Below are 23769 nucleotides of genomic sequence, written 5' to 3'. Positions count from 1 at the left end.
TACTTTAAAACTAAACGTAGATACTATTTACATCCTTATTTTATTTAAATAAGGTGAAACATCATGGTAATTCAAAGAATAATCAATTAATTCAATTAAATTATATTTATAAGAATTTTAACAAGAAAAAATTTAAGAAATCATAACCTTAAAGATTTATAAAAGTCATTTAAGTTTAACTTTTTATTTTTGACTTGAAATCTATTTTTTTAAGCCAATCCAACCGGGCTCTAATTCAAACTTAATGCTATTGCCAAACACATAATGCCCCAATTGGAGAAGCACAAGACATTCAAAATTTCCTTTGTAAAAATTCAATCAAGATAGATATTAAGGAAAAAGTGATATATTATGGTCGTTTATAAATTGAATAGAGTCCCTTTGAGGAGTATCTATAGAGAAATAATGAAAGGAAGAATAAGTTATGTTAAGATTAATTCGGTTAATTTTGATCCATTCAAATTTAATCCAACCCATTCATTTGTTACTTTTTACTCCTGAGCTTGATTTGTAAGGAGATTTGTAGTCTAATTACCTTCTAGTAACTCAGAGATAACTTTAAATATAAAATTATTTAAATAAATAGATACATGTAGTTGTACATATTAAAGGAGGTGATACATAAACTACTTCGCTAAAACAAATTCTAATACAAAATTACAGTTGGTCAAATTTAGTATGAATCATACATAAACGATAGTTGAAATCAGTGGCTTTTCGAAGATTGAAATCAAGTTGACCCTTGTGAACAACTTAATACACAAAAATACTTTGTCTCATGCTGCAATTTTTTTTAGATTTAAGTACCAAAGATGTCATTGGTGAATAATCAAACTTTAAATTTAATTCTCCACTAGATTAATATAAGATAGGAGAAAGCGGGACCAAAACGAAGACTGACATAGTTATATTGTATTTTGTACTTAATTTTATATCCTACAAATTTATTTTTAATATTTTTTACCCATAAAAATCTGAAAAGAATGGATAAATAAGTTATTATTTGAAAATTTTGCTTCATGACTAGTAAACAACATATATTAGACGACTATAAATTAACCTATGAATTTAATTTTAATTTTATTTTGAATAGATTGTGACTCTTTCATTAAGACATAATAGTACATGTAATTCACCTTATCCTTCGTTAGCTATAAATTCAGAGAAATAGCTTAAATTTTCGGAATCAATTTTCTGAACTTTTTCTACATACTTTCTTATAAACAAATATCGAATTTTTATGTGATTTGTTACTCATGTCTTCAAGTTCAGTAAAACTATTAACGTTTAAGATATCACTATTTTAATAACAAGCATATATATTTTATCTTTGAGAAAAAATAATTCAATGCATCAAATACCTAAGGACACACAATGATATTTGTGGGCTCAAAAAGTTAAGTTAACATTACTTTCTCAATTTTTGAGATTACTATTTTGAACACATGATTACTAAAAAACAGTTATACAAGCACCCATTGACCTTAAAAGTAAAGAATTCATAATACCTTTATTTTTTTTATTCTAATATAAGTTATAACAATTTGCCAAGTTGAAATATGAAGTCATAGATAAATACTTGAACCAACAGGGGTTCATAACTTAAAATATCACAAAAAAGATCCAATAAAGAGTTCAATTAGTCAAACCACTAAGAAACCCAATTATATTTTTTTACAGTGTGATGCACGTCGAAAACGACTTCTAATTTGACTATTTTTCTTTTATTTTTTTATGATCGAAAAATTTATCTGTAGCTAAATTTTTTTTATCAACTCAGCCTTTGAAACTCAAAGACGATAAGCTCGTTTTTTATACTTCTCTAAACTCTTCTTAAATATTAAAGTTAGTTTCCTTGATGCAAAGTTCGAATTTTAAACGTGTACTTATAGTAACACATTACTTCTCCGTCTTAATTTATGTAGTACTTTATGAATTTGGAAATTCAAATGAGTTTTTCTTTAATAGTAGTTTTTCATATATTTTTTAATATTTTGAATTGTCATTTATCATGATATAAAAATACTTTTTATGTAGTTTCCAAATATGTAAATTTTATTTCAAAAAATTTAAAGATTTTATGTCTAAATTCACGGTCAAAATTTGAACTATACCACATAAATTGAGACAAAAAATATTACTCCCTTTGTCTCGATTTATATGATTTATTTTTCTTTTTAGTCAGTACAAAAAAAATGATATATATTTATATTAAGTAATAATTTAACTTTAAAATGTTCATTTTACACTTAATGAAATGATTTATAGCCACACAAACATCTATTATTTATTTTTAAACCACAAATTTCAAAAATCTTATTTGTTATCATAAGCTTTATGTTAAGTCAAAGTAATTTATATGAAATGGAACAGAAAGAGTACATAATAATTCTTCCTTCTTTCATTTTTTTTAAGAGAAAAGAAAGTGGGTTACACAAGTAATGCATTAAAAAAAAAAGGGTTAGTACAATAGTAGAATACATGACAAATAATGATGTAGACTTTTTGGTGATCGATATATAAATAATAAATTATGATTTGAACAAATATATATAAATTCTATAATACGTATTATTATTTTTTTATTTCAATATGCTTGATCTAATTTTTTACTCTTAGACTTTTCAAATGAATTATAACAAAAAAAATAGATCAAACAAATTAAAACGAAAATAATAATACGTGTTATAAGGTTTATATGTATTCATTCAAATCATATTTTTTTTAGGATAAAATTAAGAAAGTAAACACAAGGCTAGCGTTAAAACACCGGCAATTAACAATATTATTGTGGACTCCTGCATGTACTTCTATTATTATTTTATTAAGATCATGTACGTAATTCCCCCTCCATTGGCTTCTATTTCAGGACCACCCACGAAAGCTATATTTAAGAGTCAAGTAATTAATTAAAATTTGAACGTCGATATTTGTTTAGTTTATTATTGTTATGACTTTTTTATTATTATATTTTCTTTTCATACATAAAGTTTGTTATGTTTTATTTAATTCGAGGTCATATTAGAAACGTATTTATCTTCGTAAGATTACATACTCGTAACTTTACTCAAATTTCACTTGTTGAATTATATTAAATATATTGTTATTATTGATATTTTAGTTTATGTAAAGTATATATGATGGGACGTATAGTTTAAAACTCCTAACTAATTTACTTCATAAAACAACAGATTATGTGATACATTAAATAAAGAAACTATGATATATTAGGATTAAAATTCGTATATTCACGAGTCCACGCAGTGGCAGCGACTAACTAAGTTTCCGTAATTATTGAAAACACAAAGGGCATTTTCCCCAAATTTTTCCCTTTCCATTTCCCTTTGCAGGCACCTATAAATACAACACAACTTCAAAGTTCAAACTCCCAATAAGCCAAAATTTCACACTCCTCAAATGACTTCCTCACTCCATAGCCCACCAATCACCACCACCACCACCGTCACGGCGGAAGACGGCGGCGCAACCGGTTTTCCCGATTTGCATCCGTATATCATCGAAGCTCATATCCTCACTCGACTCGACGGACCAACTCTAGCTTCCACCAGCTGTTCCTCTGCCACTCTCCACCGCCTTTCATCAGAAAACCACCTATGGTCACGGGCATGCCACTCCACTTGGCCGTCTACCGCCACTCCTCGTATCAGCCACGTCATCTCCACCTTCCCCGACGCCGGTCACCGTACCTTCTTCTCTCAGTCCTTCTCTCTCCCTTCCTCCGAGAATAAGCAAATTCACGATTTAGAGTCAGTGAGTTTGACGTCGCTGAGATCTACAATCTATATAATCCTTTCGAATTTTTTCTCCGTGTGTTTGTTTGATCGGAATCGGAAACAGTGGATTATTCAACAGACAAATTCAATTGCAAACCGTTCATCTTCACCGCCGGAATTAATATCGGCCGTCGATATACACTACAAAAACAAAGCGATTTTCAGTAACGTACAAGAGACTGAAACGACGTCGAGTTGGTTCCAATCCTCGCCGTTCAGAATCGACATGATAGATCCAAAGGAGGTGATTTCAACGCCAATCAAACACCCGAGCGACGACGACACGTGTACGGATCTGATTGAACACATGACGTTGAGTTGGATTCTGATTGATCCGATCGGCCGGCGATCGATAAACCTCTCCTCCTTCAAGTCTGTTTCCGTACAACGGCACTGGTTAACCGGTGAAGTGCAGGTACGTTTTACTTCAATCCTGACCGTTGATCAAAAGAGAGGTCACGTGCAGTGTGAGATAGTGGTCACGTGCGGTGGATCTGAGGTAGGAGAAATGCAGGTGAGGGAAGTGAGTTTGGGAGTGGAGGACATGGATGGAACTCATTTGAATGGGAGGGAGAGTTTGGTAATTTTACAAAAGGTATTGGAGGGTAAAAGGGGAAATGGAGCTAATAGAGGTGAAATAGGGAGGAAGAGGTATAAAGAGTTTTTGGAAATGAGAAGGGAAAGAAAAGAGAAGAAGTTGAGGAGAGAAGGGACATTAGATAGCTTATGTGTTGCATTTGGGATATCAATTTTTGTGGCTTTTTGGTGTTTTCTATTTTGTTTGAGTAGATAAAAAAAGAGAAAAATAAAAAAATATATATTTTATATAATTTACAAAAATACTTGTAATTATCATTTAAGGGTATATATCATATATTTATAATGAGATAAAAGAGAGAGAAAATAGAATAGTCTGGTGCACAAAAGATATCGTGTTAGTAGGGATCGAGAAAGAATTGCACCCAAAGGGTGTGATCTTTTTTACTTTGTTTCATAAAAGGTCGAATTTTCTTATTTATAAACGATATAATTTTAAATTTCACATTCCATTGGTGAGATGAATTATAATCGTACAAATGTCTATGACTTATTTTGAATCGTAATTTTTTTTTAAAATTTCTTTTTATCTTGAATTTCATTTCCAATCAAATACTATCTTAGCACAGTGGGAGTATATTTTATAAAGATATAGCTCATCCTTTCTTTTTATTTTTAAGGTGGGAGATATTAAAATTTTGACACCCATTAATCATAAGCACAGTTCTATCAAATGCTCTATAGTAAGTAGATATTTATGGACATGTCTTTCTCACTTCGATGAAAACAATACAACACAACATTATTTCTCTATTACAATTAAATAATGTTGGACAACTAGAACGATGTTACATTATGAAAGTTCAAAGTTCACCACCTAATTCATGAGTTAATGCAGCTCTACAATCACATTAATGTATAGTCTTAGAGAAACGATAAAATTATCTTTATCTTTTTTTGATGTCAAGGAAAACCCGCAACCGCTACCCTTTGGGTGCGCACAGGGTAAAGCCCCCGCTCCTATGCAATAGCTCGCAAACCACATAGGAGAGGTAAACCGCACTAGGCAAGCCTGGTGCGACGAGCTCGACCCAGAAGGCAAACCCCTTGCTTTCGCTGGCAAGGGGTTTCGAACTTGAGACCTCCAACATGGAAGTCCCAAGCTCAAACCACTGGGCCACCCCGAAGGTTAAAAGATTAAATAAAATTATCTTTATCTTCGAGTTATTTATTAAATAGGTCACAAATTTAAGTCATGAAAGCAGTAACTAATGCTTGTATTTGGTAGGATAAGCTACCTACATCACAACGTAACCTTCTCCGAAACTGAGATGCTTTGTGCACTGGAACTATCCTTTCATCACCAAATTTGTTCCTTGCCTGCATAGCTAGAGTGGATGCGGACCTTACCTCTCGATAGACCTCCGTTCAAGAAAAATATTTCAATTTCCTTGCCTGCACGAAACTTGTAAATAGATGCCCTTTCAACTTCCTCTTTTAGAGAACAGTACATTTCAGCCTTCACAAGTTCACATGGAATTTTGTTGGAGTCAAAAGTAGGCTATTCTTTTTTTTTTTCCGAAACGTAAGGATGACTTTTTAATTTAAAAAGTGTATTTATAATTATATAATATGAGTTAATGCCTTCCACCTACCCACCCAAACCACCCACTGACCCTCGCAAAAAAAAAAAAAAAAAGTAAATTCAAGGGAGAATAGATTAGTGGCAAATTAACTACTGCAAGATTTCCATATATTTTGTTCTAATAGTAGAGTATGACATAATGGCATAGATTAATGACAGATAATTTTCATATTTGAGCCAATCTTGCAGTCATTACAATTGCAGTAACATAAATTTTTCACTCATATTTGAAAAACAACTAACTTCTTTTGACTAGTGGTGACTTACAATATATTCGAATAGTTCTTGGTTGCCGGCCAAACGAGAAACGACGCTCTCCAGATTAATCATTTTGCAAGAGCAAGGCTTGCAACTCTAGCAGCACACAGTCAGAGTGGTCTGTTTGGTAACTTTCATTGTTCTACTGGTGGCTCAGGGGGACCTCGGGCTATTGGCATGCCGCCACCATCAGTTTTAGGCTTTGCGTAGTCCACAAAGACAACTCGTCCATTAAGAGGCTGCATCATTCGACATGCATAATTGAACAATAATGAACATAATAGTACACATCAAAAACAGATACAGCGATAATATGGACGTACCTTGCCGTTCATTTCTTGCAAGGCTTTCTCCGCTTCATCTTCAGATGCATAGGTGACAAATCCAAAACCCTTGGATCTGTCTGAGACTCTATCCGTCACAATTTTAGCTGGTAAATAAAACAAGGTTAAACTAAAGACGTGAAGTCCTACTATATCTAAAAGAGAACTCAACATATGTTTATTTGTTCACCTTCAATAACTTGACCATGTTGAGAAAATGCCTCTGACAGTGCCTTCTCTGTGGTGTAAAATGAGAGGCCTGAAATAACAATATCTCATAAGTTTGTTTCTTTCGATTATGATCTTCTTCTTTTTTTTGGGTTAAAGTGGACAATGATCTTTATATTGTTCATTTCTCTTTCCGATGGCAGAGCAGTGGGTAACGAGTACTCCTTTAGACTTCTAAATAGGATGAGATGGTCAGCCTTTTGGCAACAACTTGTTTCTGTTGATTGGTTATTTCTGAAAGGAATGAAACATATATCTCCAGTTTCGCAGTACAAGAATATAAGCTGTTCACAACATCGTTCCAACACAATTAGGGAAACCACACTGTAAAGTGCAAACCAGTGATTCTTCCTGTGTTTCCTGAAAGTAATTAAAGTATAAAATCTTGAACACATGGAAAGTACATGCTATCCTCAAATACTGATAAATGGCAAGTGTAGCGGAGTTCTTCAACTGGTAAGGTGTTTGTCTGCAGTTAAAGTTAAGATCTTGACAACTTAGATAATTTTCTAAATAAGCCATTTGACTATGTGGAGGAACTAATCAAGATCAACTCTGTAATAGTTGTTTAAGGCCACACAATCATAGCTAGACAAATCATTGTTGTTTTAAGAATGAAAGGAAGACTTTGAAACTTATGGTCTAAAAATAAGTCGTAAATATTTGTGTGGCTATGAATCATCTCATTAAGGATAAAGTGAAAAGAAAGTTAAAAGTTAATTTGTTGGACCAAATATAGAAAGATGTCATTTTTATGGGACTGACTAAAAAGGAAAGATTGTCACATAAATTGCGACGGAACAAATTGGAAAAAGCTTCTTTGTGATATCAAGATAATTAAAGATGATTTATCTATGTTGTGCTAAATTGAGTAAGCTGCTCTAGACATATAGAAAGTTTTTGAAGATTTATTGATATTGCTCTTTATTTGTCATGTCATAATATCTGTAGAAGCTACGTTAGAGGTTCTTTGGGGGCTGCGATATAGATGCATTGTAAAAACTCAGTTAGCCAAGTGCCAACCACTAAATAGATCGACTAAAACAGGACTATAATAAGTCAGATCGTAACGGAGGAAATTGTAGTAGTAGGAATTTTGAAAGGTGAGAGCTAATACAGAAAACAGTGCACTGCTAACCGAAGCTATCATATATCCCCCATGTTGTTCCCCATTTCAGGTAAAAACCAACCAGATGAAAGAACTAGAGTTCTAAATGGAAAGATAAATGGCCATTTAAATTGAAGTTAACGAGGTTAGACTCTTTTCTTGCAACCAAACGCCTGCCTATAGTATCTAATATCTATTACCTATGTCCTAATCATATGCGGAGTAAGTTCCATGATATTTTTTACAGAAGGACCCCTGAATCTTCGTTTCAGCTATTGCAAATGCTTTTCGTCCATCCTTTTCCAGATACTTATGCTAATTAGGATATTGATCATGCTTGTTTACATTTCTACTCAAAAGAGTAGAGAATATGTTTTAAAAAAATGAAATTGAATTTCACTGTATAGCTTCTCGAATATATTTTGTATTGTAATTAGGCAATATCAGAAAGGTTTTTCAAGGTTGCCTTTAGACCTAAAATGAGAAAAAGACTGATTGTTTTAAACCCAAAGCAGTGTGATCTTGTCCTAATCTTCCTTCAAGTCCCCTTTCCACAGCGTACTCTGACTATCCATCCTATTTTTGTTTTGAACTATGGGATTTTAGACTAGCTTATGGGCACCTTGGGTCCTTGACTAACTTCATGGAATACTTGCTACCTCCCACCAACAAAGGTATCGGGTAACTCTGTCTATGAAAGCTTGGTGGAAAGAAATAACCTAGTGTTTTAGCCTCCGAGGAATTGAAACCGGAGACCTCGTGGTTCTCAACCCACTTTACTCACTACTAGGCCATACCTTGGATGCAAAAATTAAACGATTGTCCTTCCAACTAACCAACATATTTTATAACTAATGACGGAAGTAACTCTTGCTTCATACTTGTTATTTCACTTCTCGCTTACGCAGTTACACTCGACGCAAATACACTAGGAAGAAAATTTCTGCTTGTCAATCGAGTAGGTGATTTAAGATTAGCTCCTATGTTTCGGTTCTTTTCTCCTCTTTTGATTGCCAGAGGAGAATCATTCTCCATCTAAATAAATACTCCAAGAGGATCCAACATACCTCTTTGCAAGAGTTTTCACAACTACTACAAGAAACCCCGCCTAATTCCACAAGTGGGGTCCATGGTAAAGTATACGCAGACCTTATCCTTAGCTATTTCCGATAGACCTTTTGCTCAAGGCAAAACATTTCAAAGCAGGTCAGAAAAGAGTAACATGGCAACAAAACAATATGATAATCAAAGTACACAAATAATTCAATTCATCTGCATACAACCCTTCTTTATTACTACGTTATTCAATAACAGACCCATAAACCCTTCATAAACCCAATTGCAAAGCATAAATACCTAGTCAACAGCACTATAGAGGCAAAGTAAACCCAAAAAAAATATCATTTTTTAATCAAATAATTACAAATTCATTACAAGAATGAACTCTTTCATATGAATTTCTAAAAAACAATCGTCTATACATGTATTTTAAAAAAAAAAAAAAAAAGGAAAAATACCTCCAACAAATAGCTTAGAAGCTATGCCTCTTCGAGAAAGGAAAATTGCTGAGTTTGATATTACAACACTTGTATTTTTAGGTAATAATAATTTTCTCAAGGCAGCCATTGTTGTGCTGCGTAGAGAGAGAGAGTGAAAGCTGAATGTCAAAGTGAAGAATGAGATGGACTTTGAAGTAATTAAATTTTGGGCTTGAATTTTCTATTTGAGAATTTGGACTTACGGCCTCTTTACATAAATAGCCGGTCGAACTTACTATTTACTTTTTTCAAATAGATAGATATACATAAATTATATATTACTTATACATGATTATACACATATACTATATATTTACTTGCTATTTTTAATCATCTATCACCAAATTTATCAAAATACGCTTCAACTATTAGTTGTTCACTTTATCTACGTGAAACATCACCATTGTTTGGTGTGTTTCTACAAATATTTGGTGATAATTCAGATAAAAAACTCATACATCTAATAATTCAAATAATAAACTCAAAAATCGAAATACTTAAAATATATATTTTACTCTTAATGAAAGTTAAAATACGGAGAATACATAGATGAATATTGAAATATATATAGTCATAATACATGGATGAAAATTGAAAAGTACAACATATAAAGTTCACTATGAAAATTACAGCATAATTTGCAATATAGATTCCCTGAATTTACCAATTATGATTTACAAGACTTCCCAAATTCCCCCTTTTTAATAAAGACAGAAACACAACATCCACACCTTAACAAAACAAAAGAAACACATAACATTTCAAATCCAATATAACACTAATTATTTTTCCAATATACAATGAAACGAGTGAATGAAGGTGTTGTAAGTAGTAGCGAATACTTTTTTTCTTTTTCCATAAAAACGAACTCGACCTTAGTGTCTTCGAAGAGCGAAAGCAGAGAGAACCACCATGAGGATCAAGAGCACCACCGTGACAAAGGAGGCCACCACGGCTCCACTGGCCCTTTGGCAGAAATCACCAAATTGTTGGCAAATTGCTAACCAATTTGCATCTTGGTTTCCATTGTGAGCCAAATACACTATGGCTGTTGATGACCCTGCTGCACCCGTTGCCAATGCAATAATCACCTTCAAAATTATCAAAAAAACATAACACTTCAAAAAAAAAATTAACCACTTTTGTATAAATTTAAATATGTTCAATAGAACTTTCAATCAGTGGCGGAGACACCCTTTTAAAAAAATGTATCGTTATGTGTCATTCGCTACATAAGTTAGCCTATTTTACATAATCTATGTGCAAATTCGACGATCTTACCTTGTAAAAAAAAGGTACATGAGTTGGAAAGCTTATGTAGTTAATGAAGAAGAGCATATTTGGATTAACTTTGTAACGACAGAATATATTTAACCTCAGATTGTATATCGATACTGCTTACACAAAATTCTACGTACCGTATCAAATATAATGAGGAGGAGCCTTGGTACAACTGCATGGGGTCGTACAATGCACACTATAGAAAAAGGTACAGAGAGGACAAGGTATGCAACAACTATTCCCATACCTACCACAAAAAACCTGTAAAATATAGCAAAATTAATTAATTAATTCCCATATATATAATGTAGTAAAATTATTTACATATCATGCAGATAAATAAATTTTAAAAACTAGGTAATATTAGACGAAAAGTCAAAAGTGTTTATTTCAGATATTCGACGTGTTTAGTCAAGTTAGTATGAAAAAAAACAAGTGCTTTTTGAGTTCTTGGCAAATGTTATCAACCAAATGTTCTTTTTTTAAGAGAACTTTTAAAATAAGCAGATTTTGAAAGTTTAATCAAACAGTCTATTGATTTGCTTACGTAAAAGCTGGAAGATCGTCATAGCTAGCTTCGAACTGAAAGAACTGAGTGAAAAAGGGCAGAGTTTCTTCAGTAGTAGCCATAGCCACAGTAGCACCTAATGCAGAAGCAAAAGCAGCTATTCTTAAAATAAGGTCAAAAATTGCAATTCCTCTTTTAGCACCACCTCCTTTTGCATGTCCATCATGACCAACAGCAGCAACAATAGCAGGAGCTGCTGTTCCCAAAAGTGGGGCTTTTCCTTTCTTTTCTCTGTTGGTTTCCACAACATCAATTTTGGTTGATTCACTTTTCTCCATTTGTAATTGAAAGAATAAAAAGTGGCTAGAATTTAAATGAAGGATTGAGTGGCTATTTACTTGATTGTGATGAGAAGAGCAATAGGGGGTAGAACTTATATAGGGTGGATTTGTAAGATGGACTTATTATAATAATGACTTTTTATTATTTTGGTAATGGAGCAAGAAGAGTGGTTATTTAATTAAATAGTACTAGTAGCTACTAGGTAGTAAATGAAAATGTGATTATCCCAATTTATGTGATACTTTTGAATTTCGAGATTCAAATGAGCCTGTCTTCTGCTGTAATTTTGTCATATACATTTTATTTCAAAGAATTTGAAGATTTCATTTCGTCAAAATTAAACTGTTTGACTCTCGAAATTTGATTTGTATTATATAAATTTGAACACAAGAAAGTATTAATGATGTCAACTTTTGAATTAGAAAGCAAAAAGATGGAGATGATGGAGTAGTTTCAAAAAGATTAGAAAATATTCTTTTGAAATTGTTGTGAGTTGTCAACTAAACAACGAACTTGTACTCTAATCCATTAAGGTGGGACTAATTTTATTTTCTCCCACTCTCCCTTAACACCTACCCCAACTTTAGAAAGTTTAATTGAACCTTTGTTTTAAAAGTCTTTTTTGCGTTCAATTTTGTGAGGCTTTATGCCTTAAAGAGATTCGATTGTGCGTTCTAAGCATGTCTAACGCTCACAACACTCTGCCTAGCTCGATATTTTCAACCAAAATCCTATGTCAAATTTCCAAATTTGACATTATTGTCCATCAAATTCTATAACAAGTGTATAATAAAAGACACAGAGAGAGTGATGGAATTAGTGATTAAGGTTCTTTCTTTTTTCTTTTATAGAGGATAATTTTTTCTATTTTTGTACTGAAATTCATGAATATTACTTACATATATTGTCTTTTGCAGTTCTTCAAGAAGTAGATTATGCTAGGAAGGATAAAGTGCATGTAGACCTACCCCTACCTAGTAGAGAGCTTAACGATTCTCGACTTGAGTATCACACATCAAAACAGTTCAAAAGAATGATACAAAAGTGACATAGCAAATAATAGGAAAAACATAACATCGCAATCTAAAAACAAGGAGCAATAATAATCACCAAATAATGCAATAACTGAAGCTCATGAGTGCCAATGCTCATGCATTTGGATCAAACTTAGATCATCGAAATCTGATTCCCGGAAATTTCTTTTACCTTCCTCAGGGCTCTGTAACTTGAAATCAATGCAGACCAAACCATGATTTGAATATATCAACGATAACAGTCAAAGATTGATGTTCTTCTACAGCTTCAATAGCAAGAGCATCCAATGACAAGGCTAGTGTGAAGTGTCACAGTCAAGATACATGATGCATTCAAAGATAATGCCTAATGGAGTTGGAACAGAAATAATGAGAACCCAAGATTCCACTCCAAGAGATCCAAGAGAAGAAACAAACAACTAGGTGGACAGAGTTGCCCGAAATTTATACTAGTGATACTGGTGAGACAATGAGATGATGAAGATTCTCAGCGAAATAGTGAAGGTGTGTTCAAGTTGGTGTGAACACCACCATCACCACAAAAAAGAAAGACGGGTGATATTTTCAGCTGTTTCAATTAGATGAGGAACTGCAAGTTAAAGGAAACTATAAATCATGGTAAAAGCAGAGGAACTACTGAAACTTGATTCTGGGGGACCAGTCCACTAATTCAGTTCACACATTGTACAGAAGGAGCAACAGAAGTCATCTGGACTGCTAAATAATGTGTGAGATTAAATGTGATCAGCTATGGGGAATTGACAAAGGAACTATCAAAACGTGGTAGCATTTAAACATGAACACGGAAACAAACTATGAACTTCCACTATAGTCTATAGACATATCAAATACAACAGAACTAAATAGCTAAAAGCTGGAGACTTTTCAACTCACAGATAATGAAGCGCGTCCAACAGGATCATATAAGATCTAAAGAACCATCTTTGCACTAATGTTCAAAGAGATCATTGCCCAAAACATACTTGTTGATGCAACATATCACCCTTTTTTTTCAGATAATAATTTCATCTTCTTTCAGTACACTTAAGCCACATTAAAAACTGAAGAAACTTGTAAAAACATTTCTCCATTGCCTATATACAACATAGAACTAGATGACAAACTGCTAGATAAAGGACACTACAAATCATGGTAAAAACAGAGGACTTATAGGAGGAACTACAAAAACTTGATTCCGAGGGACCAGTCCACTAATTCAGTTCACAAACTGCACAGAAAGTGCAAAAGAAGTCACCCAAGCTACTAGATAATGTGTATGATCAAACGTAATCAGCTATGGGAATTCGACAGAGGAACCATCAGGACAGGCAATGATCTATGACCTTCCACTATACACACAGCAAAGATAACAAAGATCAATGGCTAAAAGCTGGAAACTTTTTAACTTACAAATAATGAAGTTCGAGCAACAGAATCATATAGAATTCAACAAAACTCTTTCGCATTAATATTCAAAGAGATCATTGCCCAAAATGTACATGTTGATATAACATATCAGCAATTTTTTTCTAGATAATAACTTCATCTTCTTTCAATACACTTAGGCCATATAAAAACTGAAGAAATTTGTAAAACTATTTCTTCATTGCCTATATACAGAATATAACAAAAACATAAGGTCAGTTTTAAACTTCAGATATCTAAAACAAGATCTATAGTTATATCAACATGAGCATACTTCAATCCTGAAAACCTGTTTGGCGCCACACAGCATTGCGAACCTGACGAAGATCCCTCCCCTTGAGAGTTCTTCCGACGCCTTCCAGCACCGAGAAAGTGGTTCTAGGAGACCTCATTGATCCTCGGGCCACCATCTCATGCGGCGGTAACATCTCATCATCAGCATCATCGTCGTCAATTTCAACTTCAGCAAGGTCTCCATGCTTTGGTGCCTTCTTCGCCATCATTGGAACATTGACCGGAGCTGAGTGCTGGAAGTTCCTCGCCGGCATGGATTTTGAGTGACTAAAATTATTGTTACCCGATGGCGGCTTATGAATCGAAGGAAAAGCACGTGAAAACGGTATCACAGTAGAAGGCGAAGATGAAATCGGCGATTGCGAGATCGAATCCGTACTAGATGGCGAAGAAGCGATTGAAGGCTTCCGACGGACAACAGGCAGATTAGTTTTCTGCTGATCCTCCACTAATGCCGCGAGAATACCAAACTTCTCAGGCTGACGGAAACTATTCCGTGAAGGAGAAGTAGAGCGGAGTTGAGATTCAGTCAAAACTCTTCCAGTCCAGAACACGTCATCTTCGTTAAGCTCATCATCATCGGCCACTGGTTCATCTGTACCGCCGACGAGAGCAGCATCACTCAGCGGCGGAGAGAAGACGCCGAGAAACCGATCGGATGATGGAGATTGACGGTGGCGGAAGCTAACGACGCCGTTTTGATCCATTTGTGAAACAAGGTCACCGACTTCTACGTTGCGTATGTTGAAAAACGTCACTGATATAATCTTTTTAAGATTCATAGAGATTTATCAATCCATGGGTCCCATATTACATACTATCCAACGGCTCAGAATAACTCATAATTTATCCAACGGTGGATGTTTAAGCAGCTGTGGCCATTACGTGGCGATAAGACGCAGCAAGTTTTTATTCGAAACGGGAAATGTCATTATCTCATTTTTTCAGATACATCTATAAGTATTTTAACTTTGATACAATAATTTTTTAAATCGTGATCATTTAGATATTTTAACTTCATATAAATGTATCTCGTTAATATTTTAACTTGACATAAATGTGTCTCGTTTATATTTGAACTTTAAAAATGTATCTAGACACTTCTAACAAGATATACATTCTTAATGGAGACTTTCAAATTTGCTTTTATGGGGCCAATTTAAATTTTATTAAGAATATCAGATGTGTATTTTTTGAATTGAAATATTTATTATCAATTGAGGTCAAATTTTAAAATATATATTGTTGTATTATATTTATTTTTTAATTTACTTATGTATTTGAAAGATATTTTTATGGTGCAACTTTTAGCTTGTGTATAATTTTAGGAAAATATTTCAAATTTGCTTCTGGACTATATAATAGAAATTAAATTAAGAAAATATCTCATTGTTATTCCATAATTGGTACTTGGTATGCTTCTAGACTATCATAGCAGAACAAAGTAAATTCGAGCTTAGAATAGGCATCGAGAAATTTTTTTTTTAAATTATCTTTTGAATTTGTTATGTTGGAGTCGCTCAAAGATCTTTGATCTTCATTTGTAGCTACTATTTCATAAAAACCTTATACAATCAACGTCTAAAATTATATGATATTTTCGTATGGAAAGTCAATTTAACTAATTTTATGATAAATTAAATTAGATCACTTTAATATTTTTTAAAATAAATTTTTTATATTCAAAATTTATAATAAAAAACTATAAGTTATAATTATTTCCATCAGAATATAATGAAAATATATTTTGAAGTATTGATCTAAGTGCACCAAATCACTCAAAAAAAGGTCACAAAATTGAGACCGTGAGAGTTTTATACTTCTTCCGTCAACTTTTAATTGTTATGATTTCCTTTTTCAGAATCAAATTATAAAAATTTTGATTAATATTTTATGATATTTTTTCATCATATTGATTTACAAAAAAATGTATTTTTTAGTACTTTTTATATAATTTTTGAATATCTAAATTTTTTATTTAAAATATTAATTTAATATAATATAATTTAACTTTAAAAATTAATCAAATTAACTTTTAAAAACACACGATCACAAATAAAAATGAACAACAAGAGTATGTGATTAGTCATTTTGATTTTTCAAACTCAATTAGCAGAAGGTCTACTAAAATACTCCCTCCGTCCCTATTTAGTTGTCCACTTTACAAATGACACACGGATTAAGGCAACAATGATTAGCATAGTGAAGTTACAATTTTACGTTTATAGTATAATTTACAATTTCAAAATAAATTCACTCAAGATAACTAATAAATATTGGGAAGTTTATAAGTTTATTTACTTTATTTATGACAACTTTATTTAAATAAGGGTATAATAGGAAAAAAATTGTTGTCCTTTCTTGTTTTGTCAAAATGGACAACTAAATAGGGACAACTAAAAGAGGAAATATGGACAACTAAAAAGGGACGGAGGGAGTACTTTATATTCTGCAAATAAGCACTCATTATCCTCTGAAAATGTACTATCTTCCCTTATCAATCAGTCATGTCCATTAATAGCAAAATCAGATTCAAACACCCTTTTTTTTCCTTTTCATGACGATTCGTTTCTAAGCACTTCCTTTGTTTTAATCAATTTATTTGTCTTATTTTAATTTATACATAATTTTGAAAGTAAATAAGACTTATATTGACGTTATGTCAAATCACAAATGTTTCAAAATACTTTTTAATATTATGATCTTAAACTTGTCACGTAATATACGAACTTACTAGAACAGTGAGACAATCAAATTAAAACGGAGCGAGTTATATACCGTAGCAAGAATTAAATAACCAAACACATTTCAAATTTCAGAAAGAATCCCTCAAAATTACATCAAGAAATCATTCCAATATTCAAAAAATGGATGATTCCTCCTCCTCTTCACAGTCACCTGAAATAGTTGTTCTCCTCCCATTATTGCATCTGTCAATGGTAGAATCAGACCACTTCTTGATTGTGTTGATAAACTCCGTCACCTTAACATAAGCTGTTAACACTTGTTGTGAAAAAAAACGGTGTTCCTGATTTAACCATGATTGATTTACCTGGCATTAGTAGAGTTCCTGTTCAGGGACAACCTGAAGATATATATGAACAAATTTTTGATATTATAAAGACGTATATATCTCCTCAAGAGACTATAATCTTGAATGTTTTGTCAACTACTGTTGATTTTCCGACTTGTGAGTCTATTAGAATGTCTCAGAAAGTGGATAAAACAGGGGAGAGGACTCTGGCTGTTGTGACGAAAGGCGATATAGCACCTGAAGGGTTGCTTGAAAAGGTTATCGCGGATGAAGTGAACATTAGACTTGGTTATATTTGTGTGAGGAATAGAATTGAGAATGAAACATATGAAGAAGCTAGGAAAAATGAGGCAAAACTGTTTTCAACACATCCACTTTTGTCGAAGATTGATAAATCAATGGTTGGTGTTCCTGTTTTAGCACAAAAGTTGGTGTTCATTCAAGCAAATATAATATCGAAATTTCTATCTGAAATTGAGAGGAAAATAAATGACAAACTTGCTACGAATATGGCTGAACTCAACAGGCTGCCTCAACATTTAAGTTCAGTGGCTGTCATGCGTATTCTTAGTTCATTCAATGAGTCTATAAAGAAAATTCGTTCGACGAGTACCCTGAAGAGAAAGAAATGCATTGCACAGCTAAATTAGTTGAAATGCTTGATCAATACTCTAATGAGCTGCATTCAAAGAATTTCGACGAAAAAGAAGATTTCTTGATGGAGGAGATTAAGGCTTTAGAGGAAACTAATGGGATTGGTTTGCCTAATTTCCTTCCTAGACATCTTTTCCTAAGTGCAATGCAGAAAAGAGTTAAGGAGGTTGCTTTGATACCGGAGGATTTTGTCGATAGAGTGTGGAATTACATAGAGAGAATTGTTATGGAAGTGTTGATGCATCATTGTGAAAACTATCCACAACTTCAGTCTTCTACTAGACGAGCCGCTCAGAACCTCATTGTTAAAAAGAAGAATGAATCAGTTGAGTGGGTAAAGGAAATCATCGGTATGGAGAAACAGACTGATTACACTTGTAATCCTGGCTATTTAGCGACTTATAATAAGCTCACGGGTCAACAACAAACGTTTATGGAGATTATATACAATCCAGGGAAGGTATCTGTAGTAAGCCTAAAAGGACTTGGACAAATTGACGGTCATTTGAGGAAGCATTTAGGTTTAGTGCAACAAGCTTTCGATATGAAGATGAGGGTCATTGCTTATTGGAAAATTGTTTTGATGAGGCTCGTTGATTCGATGGCTTTGCATATAATGTTCACTATCCAAAAAATGATTAACAAGGACATGGAAGAGGAGATAGTTCAGGAGCTGATGGCACCTCGCGGCGGTGGAATTGAGAGAATGCTTGATGAGCCACCGATGATTGCAGAGAAATGAAATAGGCTGACAAAGAGTGTGAAGTTGCTCAAGGAGTCTAAAGAGGTGGTGTCCAATATCATGGACAGGATTTCATCTCATGGTGATCAAGAAAGGGATTAGATCAGTAATGTTTCTACTTTTTTTTTGTGCATGTTCTTTTGGTGTCAAACTAACTAGTACTACACTTGCTATGTTTTGTTTTTTGTAAAATGCTTTTTGGTTTCAAGGGTTGTATCTGTCTCCTAACTGTTATTTAAATGCAAATGAAGTTATTTTGCCTTAAGTGAACTGTTCTGAATTAAACACAACTTTTATGTGAAGAAATTATCTTTGTGTGGATCATTTTTCATATCAAGCTCATCCATTAATGAATGAACTGTCTAGCACATTTTACATTAGGGATAATAAAATCATCACTAGCTAGTTAAAAAGAAGTCAATTGAGAATTAACTCAGTATCTTATTGAAGTTAAATTCCAAGCAAACAGGAACACCATAAGGAAAATACTAAAGGAAACATGCAATTGACATAGAGAACAATTCACTATTCTCGCACCAAAACGAGCCTTGTCTACGAAGTAAAGCGACCTCATCTTGCTTACTTCTGGCGAAGCTTCTAGCTCTAAATAATAGGAATTCAGGTATGGCAGTAATACTGTCGACCATTGTGAGCGATAGCAAAGCCATCTAATCCCATTCGTTCCCTTAGCTTTCATCTCTCAGTGTCAGTGTCGGTCCAGCAGAGTGCTTTCGCCATTGGTGTTCTTTCCAATCTCTACACATTTCACCGCTCCACCGGAAATTCCCTCTGCCCCTACCATACTCCAAGGAGCGAGTCGCTTCCGGCCTGTCTTATAGTCGTAGTCTTTTAGCTTATGTAGTCATCGGCCTTCCTACACGCATGCGTCCGCCAGAATGCCTCCTTGGTTCGGGACGAAGCCAAGCCGATACATACAATAGGGCACTGAACGGTCGGAGATTGATTGAAAAAGCAGGCCCAACTTATCCTTCCCCCACCCTAACGACCAACCGCCCATCTACTCGTGTTTGTAGCCCCATATGATGTCAAGACCTGATGGTGTCAATCTTGAAGCGACTGTCATAGCAGAAAATGATTGATGCCTTAGATCTCTGCATAATGTTTACAATAACTGGACGTTTTTTTAAAAAAAATGGTGAACATTCAAACAATCAAATCAACCGAGTTACTAAAATTTCTTTATGAGAAACTGACTTATTAATTCTTCTGTCTCGAACTAACTAACCTACTAAGATTTCTCTACGACAAAATGACTTATTAATTCTTTTGTCTCCTTTTCATGCGATACAAGCTTAGATTTTGATCTCAATGAGTTCTTGTTAATTTTGAAAGGAAATCAGCGTGAATTCAAGTACAAAACGGTTCAGTTAAAGCAAATAAGAAGACAAAGAAACTTTATTTACATATACTTATCCAACAGCTAGGAATTGAAGACAAAAACCATATACAAGTAGGGGAAGAAACACTTCAATTCCTATTGTAGGCATTGCACAACAAAAATATGCAGGTAGTTAGATACTTTACTCTGCAACATCATATGATATTTACATTCTAATCCCTTTCTTGATCGCCATGAAATGAAATCCTGTCCATGACATTGGATACCACCTCTTTGGACTCGTTTAGCAACTTTATACTCTTTTTGAGCCTATTGCGCTTCTCTGCAACTAATGGAGACTCGTCGAGCATTCTTTCGATTCCACCACCCTCAGGTGCCATTAGATCTTTTACTATTTCCTCTTCCATTTGCTTGTTAATCGTGTTCTGGATGCTGAACATTATGTGCAAGGCCATAGAATCCACCAGCCTCATCAAGACAATCTTCCAATAGGCAATCATTCTCATCTTTAGTTCAAATGCCTGTTGCACCACACCTACATGCTTCCTCAAATGACCAACATCAATTACTCCAATCCCACCTGCGAGGTTTATTACAGACGACTTCTTGTGATCGTTCATAATCTCCATGAATGCCGTTTGTTGAGCCATGATCTTACTACAATTCGCTACGTACTCGGGATTACAAGTATAATCAGTTTGGTTTTCCATTCCAATAATCTCCCTTACCCAATCAACTGATTCATCCTTCTTCTTGGCAATCAGGTTTTGAGCAGCTCTTCTTGTAGAACTCTGAAGTTGTGGATAATTATCACAATGATGCATCAACACTTTAATAACTATCCTCTCGATGTAATTCCATACTTCTCCGGTGAAATGCTCCGGCATTGTAGCAATTTCCTTCACTCTTTTCTGCAATACATTTAGGAAAACGCCCCGAGGAAGGAAATTGGGCAATCCAATCCCTTTAGTTTCCTCTAAAGCCCGAATCTCTTCCATCAAGAAATCTTCTTTTTTCTCAAAATTCTTGGCATCTAACTCCTTAGAGTATTGATCAAGCATTTCAACTAGCCTAGCTGTGCAGTGCATTTCTTTTTCATCAGGGTACTCATCAAACTCCCCTCTTACAAGAATTTTCTTCAATGAATCCTTGGAAGTACTCAGAATACACATGAAAGTCGTCAATGCTTCAGCTACAGAACTTAAATGCTTAGGCAGTCTATTGAGTTCTGCAACATTAGCAGCAAGTTTGTCATTAATCCTCCTCACAATATCAGGCAAGCATTTCGAGATAATCGTTGCTTGAATTCGGACCAATTTTTGTGCTAAAACAGGAACTCCAACCATGGATTTATCAATCTTAGACAAAAGTGGATGTGTTGAAAAGAGTCTTGCCTCATCTTTCCTAGCTTCTTCATAAGTCTCATTCCCAATTCTATTCCTCACACAAACATAACCAAGCCCTATATTCACTTCATCCGCGGTAACCTTCTCAAGCAACCCTTCAGGAGCTTTATCGCCTTTCGTCACAACAGCCAGAGTCCTCTCCCCTGTTTTGTCCACTTTTTGAGACATTCTAATAGACTCACAAGTTGGAAAATCAACAGTAGCTGATAAAACATTCAAGATTATGCTTTCTTGAGGAGATATATAAGTCATGATTATATCAGAAATCTGTTCATATATGTTTTCAGGTTGGCCCTGAATAGCAACTCTAGTAATGCCAGGTAAATCAACCATAGTTAAATCAGGAACACCATTTTTTTTTCACAACAAGTGTTAAGAGTTTGTTTGATATACCCTTACCTTGTCCAGCAATTTCATCGGTTGCATTAACTATGGCGTCTGCAACGCGAAGTTCATCAACATGGATTGACTTACCATTATACTCCAGGTGAAGATTTGGTGCACACATTTTTGATTCATTTTGTAGCCTCATGATTAAAGGGACTCTGGTGCAAATCCCCTGTCCCTTAGGGAGACTAATTCCAGCTAGAGATTCAAGAACACTGGATTTTCCGGATGATTGATCACCAACTACTACAATTGTTGGAAGCTGAATCCCTTCTTGCATTATGTTGAGGTGACGAAGCTTATCAACACAATCAAGAAGTGGTCTGATTTTATCATTGACAGATGCAACAATTGGAGGAGCTGGTGCTACATCTGCAAGATTTGGCTTTTGATCATCATCAAGAATAACTGCATGTGATTTTGAAGATGAGTTATCAGTTTTCTGCTGAGCAGATTTTGTTGATGTTTTCTTCATTTTTTTGCTAGATTTTGAAGGTTTCTTAATTCAAAGATGGGTGAATAGTTCTTTCTTGGTAATAAGTTTCTTCCAAACTTATATGAAGATATCTAGAATGATCTGGTTAATTCCTTCTTCTTGCTAGTATATATATAATGGAATTAATATTACTCCGTCCAAATTTATATAATTTACTTTTCTTTTTAGTCAATCCCAAAAAGAACGACACATTTCTATATTAAGTAACAATTTAACTATAAAATGTCTATTTTACCCTTAATGAAATGATTTATAGCCACACAAATTTCTATCATTCATTTTGAACAACAAGTTTTAAAAGTCTTCATTTTTTTCTTAAATTTCATGTCGAGTCAAACTACCTCACATAAATTGGGACGAATGAAGTAATGCTTAACATGGAAGAAAGAATAGAAATGCATGCAAAAGGTAGTCTCAGTTTTAATTTGATTGTCCTATTTTATGTTAATATGTAATTTAAAAAGCAAAAGAAAATTTTGAGTTCTATAATCACATATCAAAATATTCTTTAATTTTGATGTTTTAAATATGTATAAGTATAAAGTTAAAATTTAAAATTAGTACTCCTTCCGTTTTAAAAAAAAAATCTAGTTTAACTTAATATGAAATTAAAAACAAATCAATCTTGTGATTCTAAATTAATATAATATCAAATATATTAAAATATTCTTAAATTTTGTGGCTTTAAATATAGCACATAAAAATTAAAACTAAAATGTTAGCAAAAAAAGAAATCAATTCCTTTTTAAACAGACTTTCATTACCGAGGATAATGAGTGCTTGGTTACTGAGGGATAATGATTGTAGTTCATCAGTCCTTAGCTTCTGCATGCAAAAGACTGGAATGACAAAACATACATATTGGAATTTTAAGGAATCAAAAATAATGATTGCAAATTCATATATTAGCCAAAGAAGGAGTACTGTTTAATTTATTAAATTTCAAACAAATACCAACAGGAACACCATATGAAAGAAGCAAAGTAATAAGGGAATAGTATGCAATTGACATGGAAAATTTGTTCATTAGCCGAGTCTCGATATTTAGATTCCTTACCACTTGCATTAATATATATATAGATATAGTGGCACTGAGTGTATGGAGATTGATTGAAAATACAGGTTTAGTCAGTCCTCTTCCCTTTAACCAACTATCTACTCGTATTGATAGCTCAATTGAAGGTTAAAATCGTATTCGGAGGAAAATAAAAGGCATTCATATTAGATGATACATAAGCAAGACAGTAATCCAAAGAAAAATAGAAGTCTTCCAAGTGATACGTGAATTGATCAGTAGTGCGCTCGAAGATAGTGATTCTTCGGACGAGAGGCTTGAATCCTTTTGTTAATCATGCAAAACATTTTATGTTAACTT

At 33.7% G+C, this 23769-nt stretch overlaps 4 protein-coding genes and 2 pseudogenes across 4 annotated transcripts; 2 read left to right on the top strand and 4 right to left on the bottom strand.

Moving 5' to 3' along the window:
- Positions 1–3255: 3255 nt before the first annotated feature.
- LOC102606243 (probable F-box protein At1g60180) lies at positions 3256–4752 on the top strand. Its single transcript, XM_006339079.2, has one exon. It carries the CDS (start codon positions 3418–3420, stop codon positions 4585–4587), a length of 1170 nt encoding a protein of 389 aa, XP_006339141.1. The 5' UTR covers positions 3256–3417; the 3' UTR covers positions 4588–4752.
- Positions 4753–6051: 1299 nt separating this feature from the next.
- On the bottom strand, positions 6052–9598 carry LOC102605902 (glycine-rich RNA-binding protein 3, mitochondrial). The gene is made up of 4 exons (XM_006339078.2): positions 9411–9598; positions 6748–6816; positions 6558–6664; positions 6052–6473 (listed from the first exon to the last, which is right to left on the bottom strand). The coding sequence occupies exons 1-4, from the start codon at positions 9517–9519 to the stop codon at positions 6369–6371; spliced, it is 390 nt and encodes a 129-aa protein (XP_006339140.1). The 5' UTR covers positions 9520–9598; the 3' UTR covers positions 6052–6368.
- Positions 9599–9972: 374 nt separating this feature from the next.
- LOC102605566 (casparian strip membrane protein 1) lies at positions 9973–11617 on the bottom strand. Its single transcript, XM_006339077.2, has 3 exons — positions 11260–11617; positions 10850–10973; positions 9973–10522 (listed from the first exon to the last, which is right to left on the bottom strand). Exons 1-3 carry the CDS (start codon positions 11556–11558, stop codon positions 10307–10309), a joined length of 639 nt encoding a protein of 212 aa, XP_006339139.1. The 5' UTR covers positions 11559–11617; the 3' UTR covers positions 9973–10306.
- Positions 11618–14041: 2424 nt separating this feature from the next.
- LOC102585652 (uncharacterized) lies at positions 14042–15063 on the bottom strand. The gene has a single exon (XM_006339255.2). It carries the CDS (start codon positions 15020–15022, stop codon positions 14297–14299), a length of 726 nt encoding a protein of 241 aa, XP_006339317.2. The 5' UTR covers positions 15023–15063; the 3' UTR covers positions 14042–14296.
- A 2119-nt stretch (positions 15064–17182) lies between these two features.
- On the top strand, positions 17183–18868 carry LOC102585318 (dynamin-related protein 4C-like; annotated as a pseudogene).
- A 1449-nt stretch (positions 18869–20317) lies between these two features.
- LOC102584990 (dynamin-related protein 4C-like) lies at positions 20318–22373 on the bottom strand (annotated as a pseudogene).
- Positions 22374–23769: the final 1396 nt, after the last annotated feature.

This window comes from Solanum tuberosum, unplaced genomic scaffold (genome assembly GCF_000226075.1).
Source record: "Solanum tuberosum cultivar DM 1-3 516 R44 unplaced genomic scaffold, SolTub_3.0 scf00008, whole genome shotgun sequence".
NCBI classification, from domain to species: Eukaryota; Viridiplantae; Streptophyta; class Magnoliopsida; order Solanales; family Solanaceae; genus Solanum; species Solanum tuberosum.
This window is presented reverse-complemented; position numbering and strand designations above follow the sequence as displayed.

Excerpts from the sequence above, each read along its gene's own strand:
- LOC102605902 (XM_006339078.2), bottom strand. The coding sequence starts at position 9,519 with ATGGCTGCCTTGAGAAAATTATTATTACCTAAAAATACAAGTGTTGTA. Across the intron at positions 6,817-9,410 it reads TTCTAAGCTATTTGTTGGAG|GCCTCTCATTTTACACCACA; the intron begins GTATTTTTCCTT and ends TTGTTATTTCAG. Across the intron at positions 6,474-6,557 it reads TGCAAGAAATGAACGGCAAG|CCTCTTAATGGACGAGTTGT; the intron begins GTACGTCCATAT and ends CGAATGATGCAG.
- LOC102585652 (XM_006339255.2), bottom strand. The coding sequence starts at position 15,022 with ATGGATCAAAACGGCGTCGTTAGCTTCCGCCACCGTCAATCTCCATCA.
- LOC102605566 (XM_006339077.2), bottom strand. The coding sequence starts at position 11,558 with ATGGAGAAAAGTGAATCAACCAAAATTGATGTTGTGGAAACCAACAGA. Across the intron at positions 10,974-11,259 it reads GACGATCTTCCAGCTTTTAC|GTTTTTTGTGGTAGGTATGG; the intron begins GTAAGCAAATCA and ends TATATTTTACAG. Across the intron at positions 10,523-10,849 it reads TCCTCATTATATTTGATACG|GTGATTATTGCATTGGCAAC; the intron begins GTACGTAGAATT and ends ATAATTTTGAAG.
- LOC102606243 (XM_006339079.2), top strand. The coding sequence starts at position 3,418 with ATGACTTCCTCACTCCATAGCCCACCAATCACCACCACCACCACCGTC.